The sequence below is a fragment of the Lepidothrix coronata genome, unplaced genomic scaffold (assembly GCF_001604755.1).
Source record: "Lepidothrix coronata isolate B3197 unplaced genomic scaffold, Lepidothrix_coronata-1.0 Scaffold156, whole genome shotgun sequence".
In the NCBI taxonomy this organism is placed as follows: domain Eukaryota; kingdom Metazoa; phylum Chordata; class Aves; order Passeriformes; family Pipridae; genus Lepidothrix; species Lepidothrix coronata.
The window spans coordinates 952,042-975,984 of NW_016690336.1; the positions used below are offsets into that span (position 1 = coordinate 952,042).

General features: G+C 46.0%; 1 protein-coding gene across 1 annotated transcript in view; it reads left to right on the forward strand.

The window, feature by feature from the left end:
- Positions 1-23,943, forward strand: part of SLC4A11 (solute carrier family 4 member 11) — a 95,803-nt gene that overhangs the window by 66,088 nt on the left and 5,772 nt on the right. The window contains exons 9-18 of the mRNA XM_017828988.1: positions 2,533-2,658; positions 3,416-3,529; positions 4,544-4,676; positions 4,979-5,052; positions 10,448-10,697; positions 11,394-11,500; positions 12,588-12,756; positions 16,050-16,223; positions 20,865-21,060; positions 22,585-22,754. Coding sequence (XP_017684477.1) covers positions 2,533-2,658; positions 3,416-3,529; positions 4,544-4,676; positions 4,979-5,052; positions 10,448-10,697; positions 11,394-11,500; positions 12,588-12,756; positions 16,050-16,223; positions 20,865-21,060; positions 22,585-22,754 — 1,513 coding nt within the window. The remainder of the gene's footprint in view (positions 1-2,532; positions 2,659-3,415; positions 3,530-4,543; positions 4,677-4,978; positions 5,053-10,447; positions 10,698-11,393; positions 11,501-12,587; positions 12,757-16,049; positions 16,224-20,864; positions 21,061-22,584; positions 22,755-23,943) is intronic.

The window sequence follows — 23,943 nt, forward strand, 5'->3', positions numbered from 1 at the left end:
TTTGTGAGCAGTCATCTCTGTGAAAGGTAGATTTTTGTGAGCAGTCATCTCTGTGAAAGGTAGATTTTTGTGAGCAGTCATCTCTGTGAAAGGGTAGATTTTTGTGAGCAGTCATCTCCGTGAAAGGGTAAATATAGCCTGGTGTAGTTGTCTACATTGCAAAGTGAATTTTGCTGCCCACCAGAAGATTCCTTGCTCCTTGGATCTCATCTGGCTGATTATGGGTTAAGGAAAGTACTGGAAGTCTTGGACCCAGCCAGGATGAATCACAGGATCACCGAGGTTGGAAAAGACCTCCCAGACCACTGAGTCCTGTGACCCATCCCCACCTTGTCCCCCAGCCCAGAGTACTCAGTGCCACATCCAGTCATTCCTTGGACACTTCCAAGGATGAGGACTCCACCACCTCCCTGGGCAGCCCCTTCCAATGCCTGACCAGCCCTTCCAGGAAGAAATTCCTCCTGATATCCAACCTGAACCTCCCCTTGAGGCCCCATCCTTATGTGGCATCAGGACCTCCGTGACCAGCAAGGATTCCTGCTGCTTGCTTTGCAAGGGTTGAAACTGAAACCAAAAGCCATTGATGAGTTTTGTTGATGCTCTTCAAGGCCTCTTCTTTCCTTCTGTCCTCTCTTACTGTAGTTTAACTACCTAAACCTTTTTAAAAAAAACATTTATTTGCTTCTCTGGTCCCAGTTGCTTGTCCTTTTAGGAAGGCAAAGCTTTAGGATTTCAAAGCTTCCAGGCATTGTTGCTTTCTGACCTTTCCTGTTGGAAAGATTCCTTTGTCCAAAAACCAGTATTTTGGAGTGACACAGAGTCCTCTGAACAAGGATGGGACCATCTCTGGTTACAAAACCACCACTCAATCCCTGCCAAACCTCTCCTTGTCTCCAAAGGCCTTGGGCAGTTTGGAATGTGAGGTAGGACCTGCAGCTGTTGGGCTCAGGATCACATGAGAAGTCTTCATCTGTGAGAATTAGATTTCAGGCCCTTTGGTTGCCAGGAGTGGTCAGGAATGTGACCTGTGGTTTCTGAATCTTTGCAAGAAATGGAAAGGAATTTGCCTGGGAACAGCTGGTCCGATGACTCCCAGAAGGTCAAGCTCATATTTACGTGCTTGAGATGTCTCTTGTTGAGTTTCAGCCTCAAGTTTAAGGATGCTCAGAGGTCCTCTTTATGTCTGTTCCTCTTGTGCCTGCAAACAGGAACCTCACAAGGTGTCCTTCATTCCTGTGGCTGCCTGTTCATTACACATCACCCTTGATTTTTGGGTTTTGCATCCTCTTTCTGTCCTTATCTCTGCGCTGCAAATGGTGCAGAAAGCAGATGTTAGATAAGATCCCAAAGTCATTGAGAGACCTTTTTTTGTTTCATCCCAGGGACAGAGATTTTCGGTGTTGCATCAATAACCTCTAAGGCCAAGTCCTCCCTTCTCTGATCCAACTCCTTGGCTTTTACCTCTCTCAGCAAGGGACCGATGCTGCGAAAGCTTAGATGGGAATTTAGGAGCCTGTGTGGGATTTCACTGCCCTGGGCCCTTCCAGAAAGGAGAATTGGGCATCTCTAAGCTTGTCCAAGTGTTTTGCAGCAGGAGCACCATCAAGGAGGGTGGCACAAGCAGACCACCTTGAAACAGAGCTGTTGCAAGGTTTTCTTGGAAAAAGACTTTCTCCAGTGTATCTGTTCTGTGGGAAAATTTGTGTTCTCCTCGAGCAGTATCAGCCGTTGTCACTCTCCCTCTCTCCTGTGTGAGATGAGCTCACTGGGGAGGCAACATCAGCCAGAAAACAGGAAAGGGAAGCGAAGCTACTTCACAGGCCCTTAAATTCATGTTCTGACACTTTAATTCTCTTTCTGGCTGCTTTTTGTTTTGGCCTGGTGTGTTTTTTCCGACGGAGATGAGAGGGGGTGAGTGGATGGAAAAGAAAGAAGCTGTTCTGTCAGCAGGGCTTGTTAAAGCAAATTTCAGTGTCTCGGTTCCTGCCCTCCTGTGCTGCTTCTTTTTGTAATCTGCTACCATTAATTGGCTCAGAGTAGCATATTATTGATTCAAACCTGCAACCTGGGGAAAAAAACCCCAAGTGCTTCATGTTTTCCTGCCCAAGACATGATGAGTTGTGAAGACAAGTGATCATCGTGAAGCTCATTAGGGACATAGTCCAGAGTACCTATAAAGTTGGTGTTAAAAAGGCAGAGATGGGGGTTTATGAACCCTAAACATACAGTTTCTGCCTTGATCCTCTTCCAGGCTTTTGGGACTGGTAAAACTGTGGAAAAAACTTCTTGTATTTCCTTTTTTTTGACGATGCCAAAAATGTCTGGTGGCGCGTTGGTGCTTCTGGTCCCAGGTGAACAAAGGAGTGTGGTTGTGCAAAATCAGAAGTTAACAACCTACTTACATGTGTAAAGTGTGGACTGAATTTCTGCTTTTCAGCATGGAAAGAACTAATGGAACACATGGCTGATGTGAGTGGGGTTTCAGTGCTTTTTGGGCTGCACTAATGTGGGTTTTGGTGTGTTTTGCACTAGGTGTTATTGGAAACAACAAAGCTATAGGAAAATACATCACCACTATGATATTTCTGTACTTTGCCTGCCTCCTTCCATCCATAGCCTTTGGGTCACTCAATGATGAAAATACACGAGGAGCTATCGGTGAGTTGATCAGTTCTGTGCATCTCATTCCATGTGTTTAAACTCTGGACACACGAAGTTTTCATAGTTTTTATTTACTGAAGAAAAAAAAACCCCAACCTAAAACCACGAGTGAAGGGGGTTTGTTTTCTGATTAATTCATGACTTTCTTAGAAGACCAGGAAAATTGAACACTGCTTTGGATAATATCATATGACTTAGACTGATATGGACATATCCTACTGTATTTAAAATTATGCTCGCTTTAGAACTATGTAATTAATCTGCACATTTTTCCTGGTAGAAGTTCCTGCACTTTTGATCTGAATTTGGTTGCCAGTATCCAGATCACTGCTATAGAGCAAAAGCATCATCCTTTATCCCAGCTGTGGCCCTGAAGCGTTTCATGATGCTGTCACAGCTCATAGGAATCTATGTCCAGATCTTGTCCTGGAGACCTCCACAAACGCTGGTTAGGTTTTGTAGCTGTTTAAAATAAAATAAATATATTTAAATATATAAATAAACACCCAAACACCGAAAAAAACGCTAAACCAAAACCCACACTATTATATATAAAGTCACCTATTCTAGCTGAATATCTGGAAGCCTAAATTGCTGGTACAAGTAAAGAATCACTTTTTGCTTTCAGAACGTCTTACCTCTCTGTAAACTCTACACATTGTTCCTACTAATTAGTGATTGGCTTTTCTGCCCTATGAGTGTTCCTTGACTGGGGGGTGTTGATTAAAATCCCTGCTTGTTTATCTCTTTCCAGATGTGAGGAAGACAATCGTGGGGCAGTGCATTGGGGGGCTGCTCTACGCCCTCTTCTCGGGGCAACCTCTGGTTGTCCTCCTTACTACAGCTCCTTTAGCACTCTACATCAATGGTGAGTCTACTCCAGGTGTAAATGAGGGGTCTGGTGGCATTGGTGGGGTGGGGCTTTGTATGAGAACCCTGCAGTCCTGTTGGAGCTTTAGTTGTGTTTGTTTAATAAATGGATATTAAAAGGAAAAGGTTCTTCTCCCAGAAGGTGGTCGGGCACTGAACGGGCTCCCCAGGGAAGGTGGTCATGGCACCAACCTGCCAGAGCTCAAGGAGGGTTTGGACAATGCTCTGAGGGACAGGGTGGGATTCTTGGAGTGCCCTGGGCAGAGCCAGGAGTGGATGGTTCTTGTAGGTCCTTTCCAACTCAGACTATTCTGTGATTTGGGTGCTGAGGGAGAGGGAAGGAATTTGATTCAAGTCTTGTCAAATCACGGAATATCCTGAGTTGGAATCATAGAATCAACCAGGTTGGAAAAGACCAACCCTTGATCCAACTCCACAGTGGTTCCCAGACCATGGCACTGATGCCACATCCAGTCTCACCTTAAACACCTCCAGGGATGGTGACTCCACCCCCTCCCTGGGCAGCCCATTCCAATGTCTTGATTACTCTCTCTGTAAAAAATTTCTCCCTAAAAGAAGAGACCCACAAGGATCATCAAGACCAACTCCTGGTTTAGTTGAAGTTGTTTTCTAAATAAATCCCTTTTGCATAGGAAAAACTTCATTAAAATAAGCATTTTTTCAGCTTCCATGAGGAAATCTGTTTCATTAATGACTTTCTCATATGGCTGCATTCAACCAGCTTGAGGATAAGAGACTTTCCCTAGGAAAGGTGCTTTAAGCAGTGGGAGAGAATATTTTTCCAGGTGTTTCTCCCCATTCCTAGTGGGAAGAGGAGAGCAGTTTGGGTTGATCCAGTGTCCCTCTGGGACTGCAGGAACGGGGGTTTAATGGTGTGTGTGCACTGGGGGCAAAGGCTTGGAATAGGTTCCTTGTGCCGTGGAGCAGATGGGAATCACAGGGTGGTGATGACACAAGTTTAATCTGACACATGGATGCTTCCCTCCTGCAGTCATCCGAGGAATCTGTGATGACTACCACTTGGATTTCAGTGCTTTCTATGCCTGGATTGGACTGTGGAACAGCTTCTTCCTTGTGATGTACTCCCTCTTTAATTTCAGCCTTCTGATGAAGCTCTTTAAAAGGTAGCTATTTTCAAAGGGGTCTTATTTTGATCAGATTATTCAGCAAATGGAAAAATTATACATTCCACAAGCTCCTTAATTACAAACTTGCTGCAAAAATGTATTTTCTGAGATGAGGCAAGTATCATTTTGGCTTATTGTTCCAGCTTGAAAGAAGCTCTCAAAGATTCACTGGGTTTTCTTTCCTAAGCTGGAGTTCAACTAAAATGGGTGTATTTTCATGTAAATGGATGAATATGCTGATTTTTTTTCTTTGAACGGAGTCGAATGCAGCTGTATTAATTCCTGGGATTTTTCCACAGGTCAACAGAAGAAATAATTGCACTTTTTATATCCATCACATTTGTGCTTGATGCCATCAAAGGCATTACGAAAGGTAAGTCTTGCAACACTGTTTTTTGGTGCAGATCTTTGCTTTGCCTCCTTGTCAAAGGGAAATACAGGGCTGCAAATGTGTGTGATGTTTTGCTTGTTCTGTGTTCATTCAAAGTCTTCAGGGGGAAAAAAAAAAAGAAAATCAGTGTGAGAGACTGAAGCAGCCCTTTGTCAGCACTTTTACCTGGATGTGCAGAATTTCCATCGGCTCTAATTTCAAGTCAGTTGAGACAGATTTAGTTTCTAAACATTCACCTTAAAGTTATTGATGTGAAAGTCTTCTCCTGGATACCAGTGTCTTTTTGAATGGTCCTGGCAAAACCAAAAAAGTCCAATTTCAATGCAGTGTATCCGGGGGTTTTTTCCATGGTGGATTACTCAAACTACAGGGGTGGGAGTTGAAAGATGGGTTGAGGTTTCCCATTTTCACATGAGCTTCAAGACCCTTCTTTAATGACAGCAGTGCCTTTAAAGGCAGTGCCTTCCAGCAAGCTCCTAAAGCTGCTTTATGGCCACTTGGTCCCCATTTTTGGTTAAATTCTGAGTGTGCATGAAAAGCCTTGGGGTTTGATGAATTCCTCCCTTCCTCCCCACCAGGATTGGCAAGAGGTGCTTGTGCAGGTGAACTGTGTTAGCAGAGATATCACGTGAATGCCGTTTCTGTTCATCTCAGTGAGGAGTTGACCAATATCCCATTCCTTGATTTTTATGACCTACTGTCCAACAGCCCTAAGTTTGGGCTGTCCCTTGAATCCTTCAGGATATATCTAAGCACATTCCTTGTTTTTAAAGATAGTCAGGCTTGGTATCTCTCATGCAAGGAGAACACCTTCCAAGAGCGGGTTTGACACTGCGAAGCAATTTGAAGTGAGATACTTTTCTTGCTTCATTGGGAATCCTTAATTTGCCCTATGTGTGCTTTGATTGTGCAATCAGAGGGGCTTTTTTTCCTCTGCAGAACACCTGCATCTCTTAAATCTCCTGCTTAGATAAAGCTTGGTGAGGGAGAAGTTGCTCTGGGATACTTGTTCAGAGCATCCACTGGTCTTGTCTGCCAGACTGTCAGGAATACGCAAGTAATACCTCAGAGTATTGCAGTGGAGACAGAAGTTGATGAAGGGGAGTGGCCTTAAACTCACAGAAGGCAGGTTTAGATTAGATATTAAGCAGAAATTCTTTGAGGGTGGTGAGGCCCTGGCACAGGTGGCCCAGAGAAGCTGTGGCTGCCCCTGGATCCCTGGAAGTGTCCAAGGCCAGGTTGGACAGAGCTTGGAGCAACCTGGGATAGTGGAAGGTGTCCCTGCCCATGGCAGGGGGTAGAACTAGATGGTCTTTAAAATCCCTTCCAACCAAACCATTCCATGATTGGTGTAATTAGTGAATTAGTTGAATTCTCCCTTGTACTCTTGAAGGGCTGAGTTTATAGGAATGATGGTAATAAAGTCAAACCAACTCTCATTTGCCAGCTCCTGTTGGCTTCAGGCATCCACAGAGCGTTCAGAGCATCCACAGATGGGAGCCCAGACACAGGAGGACACCAGTGCTGGCAGGCACAGACTTTATCCTTCACCCTCTTAGAGCTCATATTTAAAGATATGACACCAGTGCAACTCCCAGCTCCATCTTTGGCTTTCTTCTTCCCCTCCTGTTTTGTAGCAGGAGGTGATGGTTGCTGCTGCTGCCACTTCTTCCTCCCACTCAAACCTTAACTGCTCAAATCTGAGCGAAATAAAAAGTCCAATTTAAATGCAGTGCATCTAGGGTTTTTTCCTAGATTTTGAACTGTAAACCTTCTGTGATCTTTAAATTTAAATACAGATATACTCAGTGTGAGGCAACTGGTCTTTTCCCTCGTGACCCACTTGCCCCGCTGACCTCATCCACCTGTGGAGTGCCCAGCCTCTTTTGAAATCTTAAAAGATGGTACAGGACAGTTTATTACTGCCTTTAAAATGGCCTCATGGCTGAACATGGGGCATTTTACACTGGGCTGAACTCCAACCCAAATCTGAGCAATTAGGAAGAAGATGAAGCCGGGATCTTCTCCATGCTGTTAAATATGTCGCAGCTATCCAGCTGACATCACCTTTGGGGCTTCCTTAGTGCCAGGGGACATGCCACCTTTTCCCAAATGTTTTCCTCAGCCTGGTCCCAGCCTTGATTTTTTGGAAGGTCCTGGTACACATACAGGAAAGGAGGGGGAGGGCCATGGCAGTGCACAGAGGAACCCAACCCTGAGCTGTCGCCCCGTCCTGGTGACACTTGTTTTCGCTGCGTGGCCTGGCCACCAAAGCTGTGTTTGTTTGATCTTGACATCTGCACTCTGCAGGAAACAGTGGGGAGCCAGCTGAGGAAAACAAAGCCTGCTCATGTTGTTGGAGGGAGCGTGAGCACACGCCAGGCTGGAGAAGGGCTCGGGTCCAGCCAGGGCACCACCGGCTCCGCTGCTCTCTCTGAATGCTGGCAACGAGGTCCACTGAGCTCTCCTATAAAAACAAACTAGAAATGTGCAGGAATCAAATCCTTTGTAGCAAGTTTGTGGTGCAGGATGAAGGCCTTCACTGGCCAGCTTGGCATGTTCCCATGGCTTTAATTAAAATACAAGAATAAAGCGAAGTCACAGAATTATAGAATTTCCTGAGCTGGAAGGGACCCATCAGGATCATCCAGTCCAACTCCTGGCCCTGCACAGGACACCCCAACAACCCCACTATGTGCCTGAGAGTGTTGTCTAAACACTTCTGGAACTCTGACAGGTTTGGTGCTGTGACCACTGCCCTGGGTCAGATTTTTCCTCTATCCAGGATGGACTGGAGCAATCCTGCCTGGTTTGGAGGTGGGGGTACAAACTGAATTGCATCCTCAGAGGTAGCATGCAATGATCTGCTCAAGCTGAACACAGGGCACCAAAGATCAGCCCTAAATATATTATTGCCATATAGACTAGTGTGGGAGATTGAGGAGATCCACAAGACCCAAACCAAAGTCACTTGTTTCTTGTTTGTTCCAGTTCAGATCTAAATACAGAGGTGTAAAAATAGGCTTTGTGTAGTTCTTGGGTTGTCTGAGCTGTTCGGTTCTCAGATGCTCAGTAACTGTGGATGTCTCTAGGCCTCAGTAACCCTTAGTCAGTTGTGATGGTGAACAGGCTTTTCATCCTGGCCAGCTGCTAATTCCCAGGAAATGCTTCCACAATCACAGCATCCGTTGATGCTCAGAGCTTAGAAGTACAAATCCTCCAACAACCCATCCCGTGCCAGTGTGTGGGTCAGGGCAGTGCTGAGGCCTCAGTTTACCTGTTTGCAGAGCAGTGGTGGGTGTCCTGCCAGGGCTGGACACAGCTGTGAGGATGGAGGGAGGAAATGAGAGCAGAGCCTCTTCCGTAGCACGAGATGTGGAACACACAAACCTTCCACAGGGCTTTTAAATCCCCCCAGGGATGGGGACTGCCCCCTGCCCTGGGCAGCTGTGCCAGGGCTGGACAGCCTTTTCCAGGAAGAAATTTTCCCAATATCCAATCTGAACTTCCCTGGCACAGCTTGAGGTCATTCCCTCTCCTCCTGCCCCTTGTTACCTGAAAGCAGAGCTTGACCTGCCCCAGCTCCCCCCTCCTGTCAGGGAGTTGCAGAACCAGAAGGTCCCCCCTGAGCCTCTTTTTCTCCAGGCTGAGCCCCCCCAGCTCCCTCAGCTGCTCCTGCTGCTCCAACTCCTTCCCTGAACGTGCTCCAGCCCTTATTGTCTTCTGAGGGGCCCAAACCTGCCCCAGGATTGGGGTGTGACCCCACTAGTGGAGGTTGGAATGAGATTGCTTCTTACTTGAGGGGTCCTTTCTCCTGCTTTAGAGGTCATCTCCTCCCTTCTGGCTGCTGTTGGTGCAAACTGAGTGGTTAAATTTGGAACTGTAAACCTTCTGTGATCTTTAAATTTAAATACAGACATACTGAGTGTGAGGCAACTGGTCTTTTCCCTCATGACCTACGTGCCCTGCTGACCCCATCCACTTGTGGAGTGCCCAGACTCCTTTTTAACTCTTAAAACGTGGTACAAGAAAGATTATTACTGCATTTAAAGTGTCATCGTGGGGTATTTTACACTGGGCTGAGCTCCAGACCAGCAGTAACGCAAACTGTGCTTCTCCCAGACTCAAAGTGGTTGCAATAATACCAATCTTGCTTCGCAAGAGCGTTCAAAGTTTGTTTTCCTCGTTTTCAAATATTATAATTAGTTTGTCATCCATGTTTTCACTGTTGCTGCTGCAGGTAGAAAACCTGAGGTGCTTAGGACTTTCAGAACTTTGATTATTATTTGGAGATGGGGGGAAATGTTATAGAAGGAGTATTATAGGCTAAGCTTCAGGTTATTGTATTGTTGCCTAAAGGGGATGGTTTTGTCCTTAACTTTTGAGTTTCCTTAGGGGAGGTTTGAAGGGGTATTTTGGCTAAAACAAAGATAGAGGGACTGCTAAGCTCTGATGTGGTGGTTTCCATTCTCCTCTGTCTTCCCCTGGTATGGGGAGAGTGGGTGCTGTGTGTTGTCATCTGAACACATATCCTGGGAGTCCTGAGGCTGCAAAGCCCAACTCCCATCTTCTGGTTTTACTTTCTCCCTGTGACTCCTCAAGCTGTTGTTCCCCAAAGAAGTGAAATGATCCCAAAGTCATATTTATACACTTGGACCTGGAAAATACCGTAGAAACAGGGACATAACTAAATGCTCGAGCAAGAGTATCTTTACAACTGCTGATTACTCATATAAAAGCCTCTGAGCTAACCTCAGACATTTATGGACAGTTCCAGGGGCTTTGCTGGGGGTTTTGCTTGTACAGGTTCACTTTGTGTTGCTCTGTAATTCTGTTTCAATTTGCAGTGTAAATTTAAATGTTCTGCCAGGTTTTGCATATCATCAACACTTATCTTTAAAATTTGGATTAGCTTTGGAGGAAAGGTAATTACTGTACCCTTTATAATATACTGAAGGATCAGTGCAGCCTGGCTGCTCTTAGTGTGTTCAGAGAGTTCTGATGGAATTTGCTCAGCAGGATGCTGGAAGTAGGTGTCTGTATATAAATATATTTATCTCAGAGCAGTGATTCCAGTGTTGGGAACAAAACCACATAAATAATTAGCACTGGAAGTCCTTACCGTTGAAACATGTTGCTGTATAGATTAATTCAACTTTTACCTGGTAAAATAAGTTAAAAAAAATCCATTTGCGAAGTGCTGGCTTTGTAAGAGAAGCAATTCTGGTTTCTTTTCACTGCTTTGAGAGGTAGAGCTGTAAACCTGGTGAAGCATAACGTTAATACTGCATGATCAAGCAAGAAAGAACCACTTTATTTTACTTGCTTTGGTTGTCACAACCCTATCCTAATGCTTGCCTGTTGGTTGTTTGTACAGTTTTTAAGAAATATTACTACTATGGGAGCAAAGGAGACAATTACTTGGGACAAGAAGGAGCTGATGCTATTTCAAGCCTCGGCATCAATACCACCTTCTTGATGAATTCATCAGTGAGCAGATCCATGTCCCTAGAGAATCAGACATGCACTCATGGTGTGCATTATGGACGTGAAACTGCCGTCCTTAGTCTCATGTTGATGTTGGGTACCCTTTGGCTTGGCCATACGCTCTATCAGTTTAAGAAAAGGTGAGTTGCTTCAGCCTCGGAGCTCAGACTGCTGATTATTTCATGTTACCTGTTGCTTAGATCTTAATCCTGTAACCCCCGAACTCTTCCATTAACGATGGTGGAAGCCAAAGCCAGAGATGACACTCGGGGGGCCACCTGGAAAGTGTCGCCAGAGAACATGGTGTTCACTCACTGGCCTCACAAACGACTTTCTAAAAACCTTTGGGTGAACCATGTAATTCACATTGGGATCCCTGTAACTCCCTCCAAACAGGCATTGAACTGTTTTGGTGGGCAGAAAATCCCTGATGGTGCTGGAAGGTCTATTGGAATGTTCTCTTGGGAGATAAATGCCCAGCTCTGATTTGGGTTTTACTCCAATTCTCTTAAAGTTTTTCATTTGAAATGCAGTAAGCAATTAAAGTAAAGTGGAAATGACACACAAATGGGTGCTTGGAGGCCTTTTTTTTCCAGCTTGCAGCTTAGTTCTTTGTTTCTTGGTGTTTTGCTTATGCTTTCATCAACCTTTGAAGGCTGTAGATTCCAGATGACTAAAGGCTGAATTAGACCAGTTCTTCACTCCATGTGTCTCTTTAAAATTGCAAGATGGGACAGAATTTTCACTTGTTAGACCATTAATGCTGTCTGGATTAATCACTGAGTGATTGTCAATCCATGTGATGTTGATGGAGTTCTTCTGTCTTTCCATTGCAGCCCCTATTTGCACGCGAGAGTCCGTGAGATCCTGTCCGACTGTGCCTTACCCATTTCAGTCCTGACTTTCTCTGTTGTGGGTTCCTGCATCTTCAAGGAAATCGAAAGTAAGTTCTATTTTTGTTATGAAAAAGAGAAGTGAAATCCTAGAGGGGTTTTGCCAAAAAAAGAGCAAAATTCTTCAGTATAATTTCACAAACCCTGCGTGTACCTCCCACCACTCCAAGAGCTCTGATTTCCTCACGATGAGATTTCTTTCATTTAAAACCCAAATCAAAAGAGGCTGAGTCAAGTTTTTTCTCCAGAAAAATTATCTGAATGTGTCTTTTCAATGAACCTAAAGTGTGTATATCTTACAATAAGGAGGATCAACACTTTCTGGCAGAGTAATTATGAGGCTGGGAAGGGTTGTTGTTGGTCATACCACCATAGAATTGATGGTTCCAATCTGTCCTCTGTGTCTCCAGTTTAGATTTTCCCAGTTTAGGCGAAATGGTGCAGAGCATCTGGGCAGTTCTAAGCTACATAAGGAAATCTAAAAATGAGACACCATTCATTGGCCAAATAGATCAACTTTTCCATATCAGGAAGTGATAATGGGGACAGGAATTGCATTGTCCTGCAGTGACGTGAGTGGGTGATGTGAGGAAATGTATGGAAACAAATAAGAAATGGCTTTTTTGTTTTTTCTGTGATGGCCATTCCATCCAGTTGGATTGTAAAATGGTGTGTGACCATGTGTGCTTTATCCCTAGTCGTGGATTGCTTCCAATGGCAGGAAAGTAGGGGCATTTTATACTGAAATGGCTTGTTGGGTATGAGGAAGTTTTCAAATGCCTGAGTTGATTAGCTGCTAGTTAGAAATAAGGTTTTCTAATCTAAAACCACTTTGCATCTGTGGAAAACAAGTTTCCCTCCTTTGTTTTGCTCAACCACATGTAATGCCTCGCTAGAACTAGCAGTGATCTGTCAAATCAGGAAGGCAGCCAAGTTCTGAGTGGATGGAGGAAAAACATAAACCAAAACAGCCAGATGGAGCTGTCTTCCATGGCCTTCTGGCTCCCACATGCCAGAGCATCTCCCCTGGTTGGCTGCACTGGCTCCCAGGAGTTTGTGGTGTGGGTAAAACACGGAGTCCGCGCGGATGGTTGGACGAGAAGGTGCCTCCTGACGTCATTCCCGTCCTCTTTCCAGTGTCCAGTTTTAAGTACGACACGGCTGACAGCTTGTTCGTGCTGGCCCCTGTGCAGTCCCTGTCCATCGGGTCGGTGATGAGCGCCATGGGCCTGGGCTTCCTCCTGTCCATGCTCTTCTTCATCGAGCAGAACATCGTCGCCTCGCTCACCAACGCCCCGGAGAACAGGTAACGCGTGGGGCTGGGGCCGGCACTGCTCACCCAGAGCTTGTCCCAGCATCACAAAATGTGTGTTTGCAAGAACTCCTGTTGCCACAGATGAAAGTAGCTCTGCTCCTTGACTCCTCCCCATCCCCAGTGTTGTGGCAGTGAGCCAAAACCTCAAAGCATCCGTGAGCTCACCACCTCAGCCCGTTTCTTCTTTACCTTCTGCTCATCACCATTCTTTTTCTTCCCCCCTAAAAGTCTCAAAGTGTTTTTCAGAAAGAGTTTTGGGAGCCAAGGTGTAGTGTGGTGAATGTTAAGTAGGTATTTTGCATGGGTTGAGGTCTGTGGATGCACCTCTGGATATTTAGGGAGCGTCTGACACGTGTGGACAGTTGCACTACCCTTGCAGCACAGAGAATTTGTTGAAAATGAGAAGTCAACGACCTACATAAATGTCGTAGGAGCTGAGCATCAGAAGTGTCTGGAGCTGTTAGCTCCCAACTGAAAAAGGTGGAAGTGGAATAAAACAGTATGTCCTGTGTCTGATAAGTCTTAATTTATGTGCGAACTTGAGATGTTGCTATTAAAATATTCTCTCTGATGTTTTTTGTGCCAACTGCAGTCAGATATGATATCAAGAATGATAGCGTATGAGTTTTTTTCCAGGGGAAACTACCATGTCTCCAAGGGTTTTTTGCTAATGTAATGCGTGGGAGGGTTCTCTCCTTGCATAATATACATTAGCATTCTCCATGTTGTACTGGAGTCACACAATCTTAGGGGAGAGGAGACAAGCTCCAATTCAGTTACACTAATTTAGTTCCCTTTGACCACTTCTTATCTCCATTATATCCCTTTAAGTGTTGCGTAAATCTGTATGTAAGTGGGTCATCTCTTGGCTAATATGAATTTCTTCTAAACTTGGTATTTTCCACTGGAGTGTCCTTAAGCAATGTGAAACATTGTGTGGAGTTGTTCAGGGTGTTTTTCAAAATGCCTCCTTACAGGGCTGAGCTGATGCTGATCCAGTGTTGAGGCAGGGGTTTTTAGAGATGGAAAAACTTGAACTTGACCCTTTCTATTTGTTGGTGCCATCAGAGAATAAAATACTGTTGTCTCTACCAGCCAAATGGAGAATGTGCTCTTGGTGTCTTATCAGATGTAGTTGTTTCCTTTTGTAGAAAAAAAAAAAAAGACAGGGAAAAGATGATATTTGCCTGAAAGTACCTGATGTGTTTTGCTGAACAACAATCAGAGCAGGTGTAAAGGACAGTCCAAAGAATACTGGGCTGTTTGAGCAGTGTGAAGATAACCAAGGATAAGACATCCAGATCTTTGAGCTAGACAAGCTCAGAGAAGCCTGTCCATGGCTCAGAGCAAGTGTACAACACACACAGTGCTGGGTCCAGTGTCCTGAAGATCATCATAGGGTGGTTTGGCATGGAAGGGACCTTAAAGATCATCTACTTCCAACTGTCCACTTCCAGCACCTTCCACTAGACCAGGTTGCTTAGAACTCCTTCCAGCCTGGTCTTGAACACTTCCAGGGATGAGGCAGCCACAGTTTCTCTGGGCAACCTGTGCCAGGGACTCACCACCATCACAGTAAAGAATTTGTTCCTGATATCTAATCTTAACTTGCTCTCTGTCAGGTTGAAACCATTCCCCCTTGTCCTGTCACTCCAGACCCTTGTAAATACTCTCTCTCCATCTTTCCTGTCGGCTCCCTTCAGGCACTGGAAGGCCACAATGAGGTTGACCCCAAAGCCTTCTCTTTTCCAGGCTGAACATTCCCAGTTCTCTCAGCCTTTCCTCAAAGCAGAGGTGCTCCATCCCTCTAATCATCTTGGTGGCCTCCTCTGGACTCTCTCCAACAGGTTTTTGTATAACCTTTGTACTTGGAGCCCTCTGCACAGGGCAGACAGGACAATGACACAATAACCCTGGGGATGCTGAGGGTGCCTTTGCTCTGAGAAAGCAGCACATGAGCAGGAGCTGTGGTTTCAAAGCAGGAAGTGTGTTTACAATCCCACCCTTCCTGCCAGCACCTTCCAGCTCAGAGGCACTGCAGTGTGGACATCTACCTGACCTGGTCACCCCGTGGCCTCCTCTGTCAGTGGAGGTGAGCACTCCCAGTGAGATCAGTCCTTTTGTTCCAAAACTGAACCCCACCCGAGATTTCTGCTGCCCAAACAATGGCATCTGCTGCTCTTTGAGGTAGATACTGGCCTCAGATCTCCATGTGCTGGGTCAGATCTACCAGCTCCACGCACCTCATGTCATAGAGTATCTTAGATGGCTCCAAGTCTGTGCTTAGGTGTTGAACTGAGCTTGTTTGGGTGGCATTAAGACACCTAAATAGTGCTGCCTTTCCAGCTGATGATGCCCAGAGAGCAATTCAGCTGAACTCTGTTGTTGTGTGAGGATGGCTGGGCAGAAACACAGCCTTACACCTTTCAGTTGGGTATTAAAGTCTGAGAGCTGAATCCTTCCCCAGCCTTTCCTCTGAACTTTACTTGTAATATCTGAGCAGCTGGCACCAGATGGGAATGTTCAGGAGAGGGGAAGACCTTGCAAAACATGGCAAGGTTAAATTAGATGTGAGTTCAGTGTTGGTGCTGCTCTGAGTGTAGCCCTTGCAAAGGGGATGTGGCCACCTTCCTTGATGGAATCATTTAAGGCCAGATTGGATGGGGTTTGGAGCAACCAGGTCTAGTGGAAGGTGTCCCCACCCTTGGAGCTGGATGATCTTTAAGGTCCCTTCCAACCCAAACCATTCTGTGATCCATTCCATGATTCTGTGACTACCAGGGAGGAGCTGAAGTTTAATGAATTCCTGTCCCATTTTCTTATCATGCAGTAGCAATTACATAATTAGGGGATTACTGCAGCATCTCAAGCACGTGTCCTGCTCATGGGGAAGGAGGGAGATCAGGGTTAGAAACAAGACAGATGAGAAACTTCAGTGTCAGTAGTTTGTCAACCGGTGGCGAGGATTTTAACCGCTCCCTCCATGGACTCCGCTAACAAATATAAACGTGGATTTTTCGCTGCTATAAGTGCATGAGCAAAATGCTGATGAAATTTTCATGGGCTGTTATTTTAGCAGGCTGCCTATCTGCTCAGGGTTGTCCTTCCCAGCTGACGACTGCTTTGGGAGCAACCTATCCCGTTAGCGTTCACATAACTCGGGAGGTGCGAGATTGCTGCCTGTGTGGAAGAGCACTTGAGTGACTTGAATGTTAGCATATGAGCTCAGGCTCGGCCTGTGGTGTTTGCCCCAGGTGTAAGTGTCAACAAAATCCTCCTTTCAGGCTGGTGAAGGGCACAGCTTATCACTGGGACCTCCTGCTCGTCGCGCTGATCAACACGGGGCTGTCCGTGTTCGGCCTGCCCTGGATCCACGCGGCCTTCCCGCACTCCCCGATGCACGTCCGGGCCCTGGCCTACGTGGAGGAGAGGGTGGAGAGCGGGCACATCTATGAGACGTAAGTAGGAACTGTGGGGACGTCTTGGATCTCTTTTGGTTTCACTTGTGGTTTCCCGGCCCTTTGGGAGCAGTGGGTTGCGTGGTTGTGGAGTTTGCTGTCGTCTTGAGGGTGAAAGCGGAGGGAGGATGCTCCAAAAGAAGTCACCTCAGCCAGCACCCTGCAGGAACTCCACCCACTCCAGTGCAGATTGTCCTCTGGAAGGGTCAGCCAAGGCCTTTTTCGGTTTTGTCCTTGTGGGAAGCTCAGGAGATGCTTAGGGCCAGGTCTTTCCAGATGTGTCCACCACAAAGAATCCAGGCTGATTCACTGCCTCAGACCTGCCTGGTGCTTATTACGAAGGGTGGGAAAAATGCACCATGATTTCAGAGCTCCCATAACATCCTCCACCACATTTTGGGAAGGCAAAATGCTTAAATTCTCTTGGTTTTAAGCAAAAGCAAATGTGAAATCAGGCCTGGGCCACAGCTTTCTATTTAAGACCAACTTTTTTGCTGTTCTGAGTTGAGCAACAGATTCTTATCAGAGACCTATAAAAAAAAATAAATTAAAAACCTATTTCTCATGAAACCTGCTCCAGAGTAGAGATTGTCTGGCCTGTTTGATCTCAGTGTGTTACAGCTGAGTGCTTTTACCACAGAAGTGGTAATTTCCACTCACATGCCATTAGTTTTAATTATCCTGCCTTGGTTTCATTTTCTGAGTTGCCACTTATCAGAAGTGAGGCTAAGTGGTCATTTACTTTGGGGGATGGGGTGGGTCTGTCTTGATTCCACCCTCGCCTTCACACTGTTCTTGGTGCCAGCTGACCCAGCCCAACCAGGCACAGCTGCTTTTTGGGTCAGGGATGGACAGATTTCACCTTCCACATCTGGAAACTGCTGGGTCCTGCTGCTCCCTGCAACTCTTTTACAGATCTTTCCTGGGAGATCAGTCCCTTGAGCTTGCATTCCCATTAGTATGTGTTGCTATCACAGCTATATCACAGAACCACAGAATATCCTGAGCTGGAAGGGACCCACAGGGATCATCCAGTCCAACTCCTGGTCCTGCACAGACACCCCAGAAATCCCACCCTGTCCCTGAGAGTGTTGTCCAAACCCTCCTGGAGCTCTGGCAGATTGGGGTCCATGAATATAGTAAATGGTAAACCCTTTTAAAAAAAAAAATCAACTTTGAAATTTGAGTTCTGTAGGGTTTTAGTCCATGCCCTTGCTCCTTGTGTCCATGATCTGCTCTGGGATGCCTCTACTCTCCATTTCTTTGAGAGCTGTAGAATTTACACTTTGAAAGCCACATGCCAGCCCTCCCTCCTTGTCTCCTGTTGCCAGTTTTAATACCTGGTGTCTTTTTCCCTGTTTTTCCACTGTCTTGATTCTTCATTCTGGCTTCTCCTTGACAAAGTCAAGTCCCCTGCCTGAATTAAGGACTAATTCCTGTCCTTGTCCTCTCTTCCTTCATCCAGCTGCCCAAAACTGAGCATCAGAGAGGCCTCTCTGTGATTATCCTGGGAGAGCTGAGGGATGCCCTGACCTCACTGAGGGTGTTCCCTCACAGCCAAGCTCCTCTCTGCTGGAGGCAAATCGGTGCTGTGAGCTGGATATTGGGAGTGAAGAAGGGAATGAGGATTTCCTAGTGCTTTGAACTCCCTTTGAGACCAAAGCTTTTTGTTCTCTGCAAAGCACTGAGCTATAACAGGAGACTCCAAGCAATGTAGTCATCCTTTTTTTCCCCTTCCCCCCCTCCTCAGCCAGCTCTGCTGCAAGAGGAACAAAATGAAGCTCAATTAGAAAATCAGCTCTGTCTCCCTTGGCAGGCTCCTTTCCTGCACTCAAATCAAAGCTCTCACAGGATGATGATACAAACAAGAATAAAGATCAGCCACAATGAAAGCAAAATTTTCTTCTCCCTTGTAGAGGAATGATTTGAGTTTCCTGTGTCAATCTGCAAACAGGCACTCGTTACTCACATGGAGAAGTTCGGGAATGGCTAATTCCATCCCAGCCATATTTAAGGAATTTTGAGGAAATGAGCCTGGATTATACTCTTTAATCTTTATTAATTACTTTATTTCCATCGCAGCACAGGCTTTCTGGAGCTGTTTCCTCATGGGCCAAACCAGACTTTGAGCACATGGAAATCAGGGTTTCTTCTGTTCACTTAATGTGACTGTGATGTCCTCACCCTGGAAATGAGAAAAGTGTTAGAGTTAACAGAAGGCCAATTTAAGGCTGGGAACATCAGCTTTAAAGATGTCATGTTTGGTTAATTATGAGCAATTTTAACTGTGTTCTTATAAAATATTCCAAACTAATAAGTGCCATTAGCAGGAGCTGGCAGGAGTCGTTGCAGTACATCTTCTGTGTGATCAGTGCTGTGATTGCTGCATCCCCAGGAGAGGACTGTAGAAAATTCCCTGAGCTTCAAGAATCTGTTCCCAAAGGGCTGCTGCTCTGAGCAGTTCTGCACTTGCAGAACTGGTTGAAATGTGGTGCCTTCAGAGCTCGTTTTGCTCCTGAGCTCTTTGATTTGCATGACTTCACTTGCAGACTTGTGTGTGCCTGCAGGTCTTGAGCAGTCACTTGGATGGGTCAGATCTTTGCCTGAAAGAGCAGAAATCCTGCCTCTCTAGGTTGCCTGATGATGAGGCCTGGGAAGCTCTTGCTCTACCTGGATGAGGCTGATTCAGTTAGTGGATCCTTTAAGTCCTGCTTCACTGGGCCACTGGAGTGGTTCTGGTAGCTCTGAAGTTGTCTGACCACTCCTTGTCAGACTGAAAGTACTTCGAATGAGCAGTTGCAGTTGCACTTTAAGTTCTGATCCTCTCCAAGACTTCTGTTCTGTGGTGATTCAGACCTGGAGGCAATGGGGAAGATGCCAAACTATATCCACTTAGGTGTTGTCCCAGTTCTACCAGAGCTGGAAAGAGTGAAGTTCTACTCTCCCTCAGCTTTTCCAGGCAGGGGCAGGGACCCCTTGACACAGGAGACCTGCAAGAGGATCCAAACAAAGTCTGTTTGGAAGGAGTAAAGCTGTGGTTCCTGCTGTTTAAACCTGTTTAAAGGTCACTTAAAGGTTAACACCTCTGTGCATCCTGCCTTGGTAATCCTGGATAATGTGTATGATCTGCCCCATTACTCACTGAAGAATGCCAGTGTTGTCCTCAGGACTCTGTGTACTGTTTGTGGTGTCTGTTGTTCCTCAGGTCTCATGACTGATGGTGTTAATTCTGCCTGGTTATCCAAATCCTCAGAGCAAGCTTTAGGCTGCTCCCCTTTCCCTCCCTGTCCAAATACAGGTGTGGAAAGGCTCCTTCATCCCCACAGCTTCATTATGCTCCTTGAATGTATGAACAGATTTGAAGTTCAACCTGACCTTACTCATAAGCAAAACTTTCAAATTTAGTATTTGAATAATTCACTGGGGAGCAAACATCTTAATACTGAAATAATTCACTGGGGAGCAATCTTCTTTAGGACAGGAGGGATTGTGAAGTCCCAGCAGTGCCTCTGTAAAGGAGGGAGGTGTGTTTTGATACATCTTTTGTGTTAATCCTCAAAGAGGTTTATGTACAGGGTTAATTCAGAATGTGAGGGGTCTCATCCAGGGAATGAGGTCACTAAATGGCACCAAAACACCATTTTTTTCCTGATAATAGTGGGATTTACTCACTGGCTTATCCACTGCGTTGGTGGATTTATCTTCTTGAAAAAAAAAGTTAAGAATCCTCTTTTTCTCTGTCAAGTGCTCTTGACAGATGAGGCATTTCTTTCCTCCTATTGTCTCTGGTAATTTTTTTCAACCCAGGAGATGCTCACAGGTTTAGTTGAAGTGAAAGGAAAACAAAGCAACCTGCCCTGGAGCAGGTTCTGAAAGCTGCTCCATGCTTTCCTGTCAGTGTTCCCCTCAGAAAAAAAAAAAAAAAGAAATCAATCTGTGGCCTGTCAGCTCTGGAAAATTTGCATTAATTAATTACATGTTTTGCATGGTAATCAGCAATTTGCAGCACAACACAACTGCTGTTGCCCACAGGAGAGCTGAGTCCCTACATGGTGCTCTCAGCATTCCCTTCCATGTAAACAGGGAGATCCTCGAATCCATCAAAACTGCTGACTCGCTGTCAGGAGAGTGCAGGCGTTGTTTTCTTTTTTTTTTTTTTTTTACAAGAGGTTCATTAGTTCCTGGAGAGGCCAATGAGTTTTCTTTGGGATAGAAGCCAGTTGCATATGCAGTGGGTAAACCCAGGGAAGGATTACTGCCCAGAAAGAGGATTCTTGGCTGGTTTGTTTTTGGTTTGCGTTTTGTTTGGTTTTTGGTTTTGTTTGGTTTTTGTTTTTGTTTTTTTGCATTGTGCTAAACAGGATCAGTTCAGAGGGCAATTTAGTTCAGGGGTAGGATCTGTGGAGCTTTGCAGAAGGTGAATTTGGCGTTTTTCCAGCTGCTCTGCTTGAGCTGTGGATGAAGTGCCTGGCCTGGATCCAGCAGGGCTCTGCCTCCTCGGTGTCAGAAGTGCTGATCTCAGTGTGGTGGAGATGAGCTTCCCTTTCCCGAGTGGCACGTGTCCTACATGGAGCAGGGATGAACTTTCCAGGGTTCTGGGGTATTATCCTACTCCCCTAATCCCTGTTTTCTTGCTCCCAGGATCGTGAGCGTGAAGGAGACCCGGCTGACGAGTCTGGTGGCAAATTTCTTGGTTGGGCTGTCGCTGCTGCTCCTGCCTTTCCCCCTCCAGTGGATCCCAAAGCCGGTCCTCTACGGCCTCTTCCTCTACATTGCCTTGACCTCCATTGATGGGAACCAGCTCTTTGAGAGGGTGGCTCTGCTGCTCAAGGAACAGGTACATGGAATGGGACACCACAGCTGGAAGCTGTGCTCCAAACCTGAGCACACGACCATCCAAACTTGTGGGGTGTTTGGGAGTTTTCAAACCCCCACTGTGATGTTTTGTCAGCTGCAGAGTATGTGCATTTAAAAAAAATAATGTAAAATATTTAAAGCATAACATCAGGAAATGGTGATCTTTTGATTTCCCCCACAAAGCTTCAGGCAGGTAATTTTTTTTGCTGTATTTTTCACTTTCATTTTGTATGAAATGCCACAAGAGAGGATTTTAAACTCAAAATGAAATGACTTGCATTACTGAAACCTGTCTGATGTGGGATGAAAACAAACCTGGGAGATATGTTTTCAAGCCCTCTCTATTACAGGTGCTAAAAAGGTGTTGGTTTTCAGTGTAGGAGGTACCTGGAGCAAGTCTCCAGCTCCTCTTATGTAACAAGGGTCAAGGGCTTAATAAGCCCAACGTTTGGCTCTGCATCTCTGCTAATCTATCTTGATCTCTAATATTACATCCCAGAGGTTAAAACTGTGCAAGTTGGGTAAAGATTACATTTGTCATGTCAATTTTTGAATGAGGGTTGAACAGCTCCTGAGGTATGTGACTTATTACTTCTGGGTCTAGTGCGAATTACGTGTGGAATTTTCCAAGCTTTGGTTTGGAAAATTAAAAAGTATTCTTGAATATGGAGATCTCCCCTTTCTCTGGAAGCCTTTTAATGAGTCATGGCACAATCTGAAACCCATGGAATCTGTACCAGTGCCAGCAGACAGTCGCTCATACTCTTCATTGATGTATAGACAGTGAGTCAAAGCCTCTGCTCAGACATGAGCAAGGAACTGTCAAAAGAAAACCACCATATTTAGCCTATTTATGTCATTCCCCCCCCCCCTTTATTCCTCAAAAATGATTAGCTTGTAGGAGTGGAGAAAAGCACTGCAGTCTGAGCACAGCCCCTTCCTGCACCTCCCTGATCCCAGCTCCTGGTCTTCCCCTAGTGGGGTTCAGCCAAGAGGTGGGAGCAGCAGGGGCAAGGATGGAGCCTTATGAAGGGTATAAAATCACGAGGAGCTGGGTCGTAGGTGGAGAAACCACCCAGCAGTGACAGCACCCGGGTGCATCTGCTCCCCATCACCCCCTGCACACCCCACAGGCCCTTCAGATGCTGCTGCAGGGCCCTGACAGTGCTCCTCAGGGGAATCTCATTACTGCACTTATCAAGATATTACATTGCACTCCAGATGCTCCCAAAGGCACTCTTGGCTGCGTGGTGTCTTTCCCTCTCCTGGTTCCCAGTGCTCAGTCATCCTCCCAGTGCTGCTGCCAATGCTGTGGTTTGAGGCACTTGGTTTAACCCTCTGAATCCCACGTTGAGCTGTTGAACCTCTCAAGGACCTGATGTTGTGCAGTGTGTGCGCAAATCCGTGTCTCCCCTAAAACCCTGGAGTCCCAAATCCCGTGCCACGTCCTCCCATCACAATTCCAGGTCTCTGGGTGTCTGATGTGTGGCTCTTCCCTCCCCAGACCGCGTATCCTCCAACCCATTACATCCGCAGAGTGCCCCAGAGGAAGATCCACTATTTCACTGGCCTGCAGGTCCTGCAGCTCCTCATCCTCTGTGGGTTTGGGATGTCACCGCTGCCCTACATGAAGATGATCTTCCCACTCATCATGATAGGGATGATCCCCATCAGGTATGAACCTTGGCTGCCTTTTTTTTTTCCTTTCTTGTCTCTTCCATGTTTTTTTGTCTTCAGGTTTGGACTGCTGGAAGTCCAGGGAGAGGAGAAACTGTTGGAGCTGGGCCTGTTTAGTCTGGAGAGGAGACTGAGAGGGGATCTCATCAATCCATACAAATATCTCCAAGGGGTGTCAGGGAATGGTCCCAGACCCCTTTTGGTGGTGCCCAGAACATTAAGGAGCAATGGCCATGATCTAAAACACAAGAAGTTGCACCTCAACGTGAGGAAGAAGTTCTTTATGTTGAGGGTGGCAGAGCACTGGAACAGCTGCCCTTGGAGGATGTGGAATCTCCCTCTCTGGAGACATTCCAAACCTACCTGAACATCTCCCTGTGTCACCTGCTCCAGGTGACCCTGCCTTGGCAAGGGGGTTGGACTGGATGATCTCCAGAGGTCCCTTCCAAGCCCAACTATTCTGTGACTGAAGTCTGAGTGGTTCAGAAGTACTTCCCAGAGTACCCAGCTCCTGGCAGTGGGTGGTGGTGACCTCCTTCTCACCGGGCTTGAGGAGGAATCATGCAGAGAGCCTGTGATTTCACTGCTGCTGGGAGTCATTCCAAGGGTTCTGGGCTGGCAGGTGCTGCTCTTCCAGCTGCCCAAGAGGCAGAAACTCTCCTTTTAATGCCTGATCTTCGTGAGAAGCTTCAATCTGAGCCTTCCCTCTAAGTGATATTTGATAATGTTCCTCATGGCTTTGCAATTTGATTTCCTCAGGCCAGTGCTCAGAGCAGAGCTGGAAACTTCTCCTAAGAGGAATCCTTATCTCTTATTTGGTGCTGGGGTGACTTTGCAGACTTCCTGCGCTGCTGGAAGCCACTGCCAATGATCAGTCAGGTCAAACTGGCCACATTTAGTCTTAAAATGATCTTTAGAAGTGGAAGGGCATCACAATATCTTGAGTCTGGAGAGAGAATTGTTGAGAAATTTAACTAACTTCTTCCTCAGTGTTCATTAGCAGTGACTGCCCATCATTCTCCAGTTAAATCATTCATGCTCTCAATCCTTTGGATATAATGAGAAGCCATAATAAGATCTTGGAAGGAGCAGATCTGTTTCCAGTCCATTTGATTATTTTTAGGCCAGCCTGGCATCCAGTGATATCTGGTTGACTTTGAGCTTGCAGTCTCAGAGATCTTCTCTC